General features: G+C 43.8%; 1 protein-coding gene across 9 annotated transcripts; it reads right to left on the bottom strand.

Annotated features, from left to right (window-relative positions):
- Positions 1-288: 288 nt before the first annotated feature.
- LOC143509491 (uncharacterized) lies at positions 289-10,123 on the bottom strand. 9 transcript variants are annotated; one of them, XM_076998266.1, is made up of 10 exons: positions 10,035-10,123; positions 8,574-8,718; positions 7,962-8,019; positions 7,526-7,635; positions 6,907-6,967; positions 6,340-6,462; positions 6,086-6,255; positions 5,693-5,813; positions 3,890-3,935; positions 289-1,499 (listed from the first exon to the last, which is right to left on the bottom strand). In XM_076998266.1, exons 2-10 carry the CDS (start codon positions 8,631-8,633, stop codon positions 290-292), a joined length of 1,959 nt encoding a protein of 652 aa, XP_076854381.1. In that variant the 5' UTR covers positions 8,634-8,718; positions 10,035-10,123; the 3' UTR covers position 289. The 9 variants fall into 9 exon arrangements, with proteins under 9 accessions (XP_076854381.1, XP_076854380.1, XP_076854378.1 ...); XM_076998265.1 differs by lacking the exon at positions 10,035-10,123 and adding an exon at positions 9,922-10,021; XM_076998263.1 differs by lacking the exon at positions 10,035-10,123 and adding an exon at positions 9,786-9,843.
- Between the last annotated feature and the right edge of the window lie 224 nt (positions 10,124-10,347).

Raw genomic sequence — 10,347 nt, 5'->3', positions numbered from 1 at the left:
ATGTGCCATATTTTGTCAATTGTGATTTTTTACACCGCAATCGAAATTTGTCCTCCGCTTTTAACCCACCTGTGCAGTTAGAACACACACACACACTAGTGATTACTAGGGCGGAAAGTGACGGCAAGAGCAGAGAAACAAGACTTGTACGGTTAAGGGGCAGTCATGGTCCTGTGATAGGGAACTGGTCTTGTGACAGGAGGGTCATGGGTTCGATTCCCAGACCTGAGGCCATGACTGAGGTACCAAAGTAAAGACCAAAGTAAAGACGTCACTAGATACCTGTTCTCTAGTGCCTGTGTAAGACGGGCGATGTCTCACAGCTGCAGAGGGTGACGGGGGTGGAGAGGGTGTAGAGGGTGGAGAAGGTGTAGAGGGTGGAGTGGGTGTAGAGGGTGGAGAAGGTGTAGAGGGTGGAGGGGATGTAGAGGGTGGAGAAGGTGTAGAGGGTGGAGGGGATGTAGAGGGTGGAGGGGATGTAGAGGGTGGAGAAGGTGTAGAGGGTGGAGTGGGTGTAGAGGGTGGAGGGGATGTAGAGGGTGGAGAGGGTGTAGAGGGTGGAGTGGGTGTAGAGGGTGGAGGGGAAGTAGAGGGTGGAGGGGAAGTAGAGGGTGGAGGGGATGTAGAGGGTGGAGTGGGTGTAGAGGGTGGAGTGGGTGTAGAGGGTGGAGGGGGTGTAGATGGTGGAGTGGGTGTAGAGGGTGGAGGGGATGTAGAGGGTGGAGGGGGTGTAGAGGGTGGAGGGGGTGTAGAGGGTGGAGTGGGTGTAGAGGGTGGAGGGGATGTAGAGGGTGGATGGGGATGTAGAGGGTGGAGGGGATGTAGAGGGTGGAGGGGATGTAGAGGGTGGAGGGGGTGTAGAGGGTGGAGTGGGTGTAGAGGGTGGAGGGGATGTAGAGGGTGGAGGGGAAGTAGAGGGTGGAGTGGGTGTAGAGGGTGGAGGGGATGTAGAGGGTGGAGGGGGTGTAGAGGGTGGAGGGGAAGTAGAGGGTGGAGGGGATGTAGAGGGTGGAGGGGAAGTAGAGGGTGGAGGGGAAGTAGAGGGTGGAGGGGAAGTAGAGGGTGGAGTGGGTGTAGAGGGTGGAGGGGATGTAGAGGGTGGAGTGGGTGTAGAGGGTGGAGGGGGTGTAGAGGGTGGAGGGGGTGTAGAGGGTGGAGAGGGTGTAGAGGGTGTAGAGGGTGGAGGGGGTGTAGAGGGTGTAGAGGGTGGAGTGGGTGTAGAGGGTGGAGTGGGTGTAGAGGGTGGAGGGGATGTAGAGGGTGGAGTGGGTGTAGAGGGTGGAGTGGGTGTAGAGGGTGGAGGGGATGTAGATGGTGGAGGGGATGTAGAGGGTGGAGGGGATGTAGAGGGTGGAGTGGGTGTAGAGGGTGGAGTGGGTGTAGAGGGTGGAGTTGGGCTGTAGTTGTTCCTCTCGCTTTGGATCCTTTTCTTCTTTCGCTGAATTCTGGTTGGAGTTTTCAGCTTTCTACCGAGTCTTATAACCTGCCCTTCATCAGAGCTAACACACACACACACACACACACACACACACACACACACACACAACGAAAGAGCAAAGAAAGAGAGAAACAGGGAGAATCAATATTTTGGATTTACTTTCATTGATTTAGTTTGTATCCCAAGTTTGTCTGATAACATTAGATTCACGCTGTTTAATCTACACTCCTTCTATTGTAAAATTTAGGCAAGATTGTAGGCAGGCTGAGAGACGTTGGTGAAGGTCAGAATTGCAAGTACATTTTGATATTTATAAAACAACATTGCACAATTACAACAGTGAAGTGAAATCAGCAAGGAAAAACTATTTCTCTACCTTAATTCATTCATCAAATAATAACTCGGCTGTCTTGTTCAGAAGTATAGATCAGCTAGTAAACCCCACCTCCTGTTTCTTCCCTGAGACTGTTTCAGTTGAAAAATGTGATGAGTTTGCAATATTTTTTAGGGACAAGATTACTAGTATAAGGCAGAACATAGCAACAAGCACTAATAGACTATCAACCCTTATATCAGTTACTCAGCCTAACTTTAATATGTCTTATTTCCAAGAAGTTGACAACACTACTTGATGTGATCTCATCACTAAAATCCTCTACTTGTGAACTGGACCCTTTACCTACATGCTTTTTCAAGCAGGTTCTGAGCTCATTAGCAAATGAAGTTCTAACGATTGTTAATCAGTCTCTGCAATTGGGTGAATTCCCTAACTTTTTAAAAACAGCAACGGTTAAACCACTATTAAAGAACAGAAATCTTGATCCCACAATTCTCAATAATTATCGACCTATATCTAACCTTTCCTTTCTTAGCAAAATCATTGAAAAAGTTGTGTCAATCCAGTTGAATGATTATGTAAAAGTAAATCAAATAAATGACACTTTTCAATCTGGTTTCAGAGCTCTCCACAGCACTGAAACAGCCCTAGTTAAGGTAGTAAATGACTTGAGATTGAATACGGATGCAGGCAAACTCTCAGTCCTTTTTCTGCTGGATTTAAGCACTGCTTTTGACACGGTTGATCATGAAATTCTTCTTGATCGACTACAGAGCTGGGTAGGCCTTAGTGGCTTAGTCTTAGACTGGTTTAGATCGTACCTAACTGGGCTTGATTACTACGTAGCATTAGGTACCTCTTCCTCCACACGTCAAAAAATAACTTGTGGCGTCCCCCAAGGATCAATTCTTGGGCCGTTACTATTCAACCTATATATGCTTCCGTTACCACATATCATTAATAAACATGGTATTAGTTATCATCAATATGCAGATGACACTCAACTTTACATTTCTCTAGAACCTAAGGCCCTAAAATCAATTTGCTCACTGTTTGACTGCATAGATGATATACAGACATGGATGTCTGACAATTTTCTGCAATTAAATAAACAGAAGACAGAAGTTCTTGTTCTTGGCAGTGATTCACAAAGAAATGATGTTTAAATATTTAAATCAAATGAATCTGAATGCCAGACAATGTGTTAAGAACCTGGGCGTCACCTTTGATAATGAGCTCAGCTTCAAATCACACATCATGACTACATACAAGACAGCTTATTTTCACCTTCGAAACATTGCTAAGGTCCGAGATATGCTCACTCCTGCTGACAGTGAAAAACTTGTCCATGCATTTATCACATCAAGGCTAGATTATTGTAACGCTGTTCTGTCTGCTCTTCCAAAGAGCTCTATTTCGCACCTACAGAGAGTTCAGAATGCGGCTGCAAGGGTTCTGACCCACAGGTGAAAGAGAGATCATATTACACCTGCACTCCACTCACTGCACTGGTTACCTGTCAGCTTTAGGAAAGATTTTAAGGTTCTAGTCATGGTTTTTAAATGTCTTCATGGTCTTGCCCCTCTTTACCTCAGTGAAATGATGGTTAGATATGTTCCAGTCAGGTCTCTGAGGTCTTCAAACAGTAATCTACTGGTGATTCCTAGATGCCGATTAAAGATTGGCGAGGGTGCTTTTAGACACTATGGCCCAAAGCTCTGGAATTCTCTTCCTGAAGAGCTCAGAGGCATTTAATCCCTGAATAGTTTCAAGAACAGTCTCAAAACATTTCTGTTTAGATCTGCTTTTAGTTAAGAAACTCTAGTCTATTATTTTATAATTTGTCACTTTATTTAATTATTTCTTTTTATCTTTAATTTTAATATTTTGTTATCTTCTTATATTTACTTTAGTTTTATTTACTTTACTTTTTTATTATATTGTTTACTTTACTTTTTTACATTTTATGTTATTTTACTTTAATTTCTTCTAACATTTCCTTTTTGTCTTCTCCTTTTTATGTTTCTTTTATTTATACTGTAAAGCACATTGAGTTGCATGTATGTATGAAAGGTGCTATACAAATAAAGATTATTATTATTTATTATTATTACCTGAGTGTTTGTCCTTCATCACAGGATCCGTTCTGACCTTCCCACGCTGTAACGTCACACAAGCAGAGAGGTTTCACTGCCATTCACGCTCGTAAACTCATATCCAGATTCATAAAACATGTCATATATAACTTCCACAAGAATGTAGCACTCACTCAGGTCAGAGGTCACACTGCCTACCATGGAGGTCGTTACAGTGAGTCAGAACCACACAACTGGTCCCTCAAACCCAGACACACGCTGCTTGTCTACAGTTTCAGTTGCATTGTGATTATATTCATGCATTTTGCATTTTCTGAAGCAATTCACAAGTTCACTGCCTTTTAATGCCGAAGCAAACACAAGACTATACACAGCATCTGTTCAGCGTATGCTGAATATGCCATAGTACCGGTTCTGTGTGCAGCGAGTCCAGATCGCTGTCTGTGGTGAACAAGTCTGTCCTCCTCAGAGGAACTACAGAAGCTCAGATATCTATATGAACACAGTACCTACGTCTACAGCACTGAAAATGGTTTATTCTGATGCACTGTATATTTTTACTCTATATTATTGTTGTCTGACACTGTGAGTATGAGTAAATCTACTTCATTTTAACGACAGAAACAGCTCAGAGAAGGTCTGGCTCACAGATGAAGCCAGGAGCTACCTGCTAGGGGTCTGGGTTTGGGCGTTTGTGAAGAATGCCTACTGGGGTTGTGTGTTGTGCTCAGATATCCTGCCATCTGGGCTTCAGTAACGCGTACAGTATCACTGCTCAGACTGTCTGTGGCTTAGGACAGAACCATCAAGAATAACAGCTACATTAACTTGACTTTGAGTTAACTCAAATACATTAAGGGCGTACTCACACTAGGCTCTGCGATCCGGGCCCGGGCACGGTTGCCTGCCGAAGCACGGTTCGTTTGGCTAGTGTGAGCGCTCCAACCGTGCCCGGGCCCGGATCAGTTAACCGTGCTCGGGCCCGCTTTGAAGAGGTGGGCCAGGGCACGATTCATGTGGACTCGGGCACGGTTCGCTTCTAGTGTGAGCGCTATCCGTGCCCGGGCCCGCTTGGTGCCTCGTCTGATTGGTTCATTTCGCTGGAACTCAAACATGACATCAGTGATGCGACGCTCACGTTAAACAGTCATAGCGGCAAAGCGATTAGCAGACAATCGTTGTGTTAAATGATCGATAAATCTGTGTTTGCACCGTGTTTCTGCACTTCCAAAACGACTCCAAAAATACAATAAAAAGAGAATCGTGAACTCCATAGTGTTGTGCGAGCGCGCTTTTTTTCCAAATAAAGCGGCGTTGTGATGACGTAAGCGTGCTCGGGCCGGGTTGCTGAAGCCAGTGTGAGTGCAGGCCAGAGGGGGAGTGGGGAGGGGGGATAACCGGGCCCCAGCACGGAACCAGCAAACTGTGCCTAGTGTGAGTACGCCCTAACTGTGCCCCTACGGTCCCCCACTGACAAAAAACCCAACATTTTTAAAGAGATTGTTGCACCCTTTTAAATGAAAATCATGATTTCATAAAGGTCCAGTTCAGAAGGTACGTACATAAAGCTATGCTGCCTCCTACTGGTTGATTCCTGTCAGTTCAACTCATTATAATTAAAATCTCTCCAGTCTTTTAAGACTTCTCCATTACATCTGTGGACACTCAAATGAGTATCATCCCACAACAGGCCTGTAGGTCATTTGAATCCAGGGCAGAAGCTCGTTTCCTTATGCTGAACTGAGACCAGTTCCCACCCCACCCCCATCCCCATCGACCTAATCTATATGGTCACTGGAAACTGATCTGAGGTCAGCATACCTGTTCCAGTTGAACGTGGCACTGGAACGTCCAGCATCACATCTCTGAATCTTGAGCTGAAGTCTTCAGTGCACACGCTCTCCTCCTCTTCCTCGTCCTCTTCCTCCTCTTCCCCTGTTACCTATTAAAGATGCTATTTTAGCTTTGTTATACTGTTGTACTGTTTGTACTGTTTGTCCACAGTGGCAGTTGTCCTGTTGTTGTGTTGTGTTCGTCCCTCAGGGGGGCGGGGCATATAATCTGCCTCACCTTTCACTTTAAAAATACATAATAATATTAAATGAAAAAAAAAATTATGAAATGTGTCATACATAAATAATATAACAAATATTGTAATGTCTTAATGTAATGATGAAATCACACACACACACACACACACACACACACACACACCCCAATGGTAGTTCCCAGCAGTCGTTCCAGTCTCCAAAGACACTGCTCAGTCTTCGAGCCACCGGGTCCTGCAGCTCCCAGTGTCTGCCAGGAGGGGGCAGTAAAGAGGCGAACACGATCACTGCCCCGTTCTTGCTGGCCACCTCGCTCCACTATGTTTATAGTGACCTCTGTAACGGCAGGGAAACAGGCAACGGTTCGGCGTTACAGGAGGCACTGCACCCTGGGACGGGACCATTATCGGCCTGTTTTACCTGTGGAAGTGTCCGGGAGGTCAGAGTTTGACTCGTTGGGCGTGGAGGTAGTGTTGCCAGTTGGAGGGGGCGTGGTGCTCAGGACAGAGTCTTTAATCATAGACTTACTGCTTCTGAGGTGCACTGAAAATAATTTTAAAGATATAAAAAAGACCACATGTGCTATATCCTAAAACAAATATTGAATTTGGGCATCATCCTAAAATGATTTAGATTATATTTATTTTCAAAAATCAGAGGAAAAAAAATCCAATTAAAATTAAAAATTTTCAAGTATCCAGATTCTGGACAGTCTGCAGAATTGACACCCAGTGAAAGGCACTGGTTCCCAGTCCGAGTCCTTGGATCTCAAGCTCAGTGTATTTTTGTATTCTCACTCATCTCATGAAGGTTGATGAGTTCTATACCTGCTCAATGAGCTGAATCAGGTGTGAGACAGGTGAGAGCATGAGAAAACGTGATGAGCGTGGTACTGGTCCCAATGACACACCCACAGATCACGCCCACAGATCACAGGCCACGCCCACCGCCATCTGCTAACGTGATCCTCAGAGACCTTGAGTCTACCTGAGTGGAGAACGTTCTCCGTCTTGCCGTTCCCTCCATTTGGTCGGCCATGACTATGAGTCTAGGGACACAACAGAAATTTAGCGTAAATTTAGAAATTTAACTTTTGTAGTAAATATCCTCATTCTCACCCACTACACATTCATGCTTTTTTTGCAGGTGTACAAGGTAATTTTAACACATTTGCTGGTTAAATGATCATATTCTCTGCTTGTATCTATATGGCACAAATCAGGGATATAAGACCCCACAAAAGCATCCTTGTATTAATATAACTGATCAAACAAATGATCTTTTGCCTGAAAGAAATGTCTTTTATCATTTTGTTATGGAGGTCACGGGGTTAGTCCCAGTTTTAGGAACCAGAGACATCGTGTTATTTCCTTACTGGACAAGCAAGGCCTTCACCAGGTGTGCCAGGTGTGCGTGAGCCAGACACACGTGAATATGTCTGCACGCTGGTTCCCAACACTTCAGCTGCGTTATCACTGTAGTGTTGAGCCAGTGACTTTGTGACGTGTTACACAACGTCAACATTTACTCATTTAACTGCTGGAAATGCAGTTTTTCAATGAAGAAACAGAAAGGAAGAAATATTGTGAGTGGCCTCCCATCTGACCTGCAGCCTACTGAGCTGATCATCGATGGCGTCAAGCAGGAGATCGCAGTGGTCTCTGCAGAGAGCAGCTGGGTCCAGACAGAAACCACTGGTCACCTCTTCAACACCATCTGAGAACAGAGAACAGGCAGAAACTAACATCAAAATGAAAGACTGAAAAGACACTCCATTGCTGTTGTGATTGGTCAGATTATAACCCATGAACTACTGCAGTACACAGTGTTAATATGGAACGTTAACACAGAGGTATCTGGGATCAAAATAATGTGTGATTATATTTAGAAGTCGCTGCACCTTAAACAACAGCGTCAGTTCTTTGTATATAGACAGGCTCCTTTAAAGCTCAGTTAAAGCTCAGTTAAAGCGCATGCACCTCCACCCACACCGACAAGACTGATCCAGAATCAGAGTAAAAGTCTAAGACAAGCATTCAGACCAGCACAGAGGAGATCATCTGTGTCATCAGCTTCTCCGTGGCTTCTAACGTCCATCACCTACAACACGCAAGTCAAAAAACACAACATGAAACTGCACTTCCCAACATTACAGCCTCTGTAATATAACTTTTACCCAACGAACTGTAGTGTAGTGAATGTATCATTTTCAAACTAATTAAAGGGTCGTTCATTCATGTTTTATTCGGTTTTAGCTCGTTTGTTATGCTGAAACACACGTTTGGAGAGCTGGAGCGACTGTTGGTGGCCTGTTGCCCGGGGAACAAACGGGGAACAAACTGGGACCCGCCAGTAAACGCGGTCCGGTCTGGTGGGAAATAAAAGACTCACACATTCCAGTCCCACATGTGTATCCACCAAAATGTCTTAAGAGTTACGCACTGTATCGTGTTAGTACTATGCTGCTCCTTGAAGCTAAACGTTTACCAACTAAATGAAAGTGGATATAATAAAGGCGAACGTGCATGTTTAAGAGCTGCTTGCGCGTCGTTTATAACGTCCTTTATCACATTAGAGCATCGTGTAAACACACCAATGATCAAATCATCTTTCGTTTTGTTTGACCTAACGAATCAAGATGCACGTATACTCACAGTTGGTTTGGGTCTGGATCTCAACCCTGCTGCGGGACTGATGGACTGAGCTGCACACATCGCTTGACATTCACAGACGCACGCGCCGCAGGATCTTAGCAACCGTCAGTCCTGCAGACCCAACACACCCTAAAAAGAAGTTGAACTGAAGACACATGGAGCGGTTCAGGTAATGCTAGACATTCAAATGGCTTCAGTTCACTGGTGCATAATCAAACATTTCTCACATTTGTGAACACACATTATAGATCATATTTCCCATATTTCACATTGTCAGATGAGGCTTGACTTGTCCACCCATGTGATCAAGACTCGTTTCAGTCCTGTCTTTGTGTGCATATACTTGGCGATCGATCGTGATATAATACTTAATTTGTGTCCATTTACACCTCCACTTCCCTAACAATTTACACTCGCTACCCCCCCCCCCGCTCCAATTTTATTTGCTGATAGTGCCACACACTCATTACACTCCATGTCTCAAAGGTTGCCCACCCCTGGCATAGAGCATACCTGTCAACTCTCCCGTTTTGGCTGGGAAACTACTACCATATTTTACCCCTCTTTCCCGATGTCCTCCCGTATTAATATTTTCCCGTAAATTCCCGTATTGTAATATAGTATATATAGGTATGATGACAAAATTTTCAAACAGCCTCAAGCTTTAAAAGAATCACATATCTAGACAGAGCTGAAATATACCTTTAAAATGATACCTGGATTTTGAAAATTGGTTGAGAATTGATAAAGTTATGATATTTATAATATCATGTATCACATTAAAATATAATACATTAATTACAATAGAAGTCGTGTGACTGAAATTCACATAATCTAATTCTAATTAATCATAATTAATAATTAATCATAATCATAATCTAATTCGAAGTGATGTTAACTATATTACCATTTAACAACAAGTTATATCAGAAAACAATGAGATTAAACTACACAACACTGGTATCAGTACCGATTTCAAGAAAACACTGTGGGAACGAGTTAAACCGAGACGCCGCTTTTAGCCTAAAGTTGCTAGCTACCGTGACGTTCGATACACCAATGTCAATCATGACTACTTATTTTCCGCGGTCTAGTAAAATACTTTCGCCTGCACGGATTTCGATTAAATTTGGTCAGTATTGAGATAAAAGCTGTATTTTTAGGTCCACATATATTTCGATGGTGTCCGGAGCGTTGATGAAGAAAACAGACCGCTTGAAAACAACAAAGTATCTTCTCGCTGGTCTCCCGACCTGAAATCGCCACAGAGTTGACTATAAATAGTGCCTGATGATTGGCTGGTTTGTGCTTGACGAAGTCACAGTAGTATTCAGGAAAAAACATACACCTGCTAGGCGGTGAGGAGTGATGTTATATGACACCTTTACAAAAGTACAACGTAGTTTGGAACACATTACTGAGCCAGAATTTTTCGCATCGAACGTTGGTTCGTCAGCATACCTAGTATAAATCTTAAAAGCATTCAAGCGCCTCTCCAAACTGAACTATGTCGCTAGTCTCGCGAGAATGGCAACCTGCAGTAGCCCGAGTGTCAGTTCTCACGAGATTAGCGCTGACAGCGGGAACAACAAACCCGAAAAACTAATCAGAGATGGATGAATGTAACGAGAGAGAAGGTGTTTCTATCAAAAAAGTGAAGACGTCGTGTAAAATATAAGGGGTCCCGGACCTTGATTGGGCTGGAGGGAATGATCGTAGCGACCAGCGGAAAATTTTCCTTATTTTTAAATAAAAAACGTGACAGGTATCTACT

The sequence above is a fragment of the Brachyhypopomus gauderio genome, chromosome 3 (genome assembly GCF_052324685.1).
Source record: "Brachyhypopomus gauderio isolate BG-103 chromosome 3, BGAUD_0.2, whole genome shotgun sequence".
Taxonomy (NCBI): domain Eukaryota; kingdom Metazoa; phylum Chordata; class Actinopteri; order Gymnotiformes; family Hypopomidae; genus Brachyhypopomus; species Brachyhypopomus gauderio.
Note: the sequence above shows the minus strand (reverse complement) of the source record. Positions and strands in the feature narration are given on the sequence as shown.

Bases quoted from the DNA above. Each gene is read 5' to 3' on its own strand.
- LOC143509491 (XM_076998266.1), bottom strand. From the start codon at position 8,633: ATGTGTGCAGCTCAGTCCATCAGTCCCGCAGCAGGGTTGAGATCCAGA. The intron at 6,256-6,339 runs GTAAAACAGGCC...CTGCCGTTACAG, and splicing joins CCTCCCGGACACTTCCACAG to AGGTCACTATAAACATAGTG. The intron at 3,936-5,692 runs GTATGCTGACCT...GTGACGTTACAG, and splicing joins GCCACGTTCAACTGGAACAG to CGTGGGAAGGTCAGAACGGA.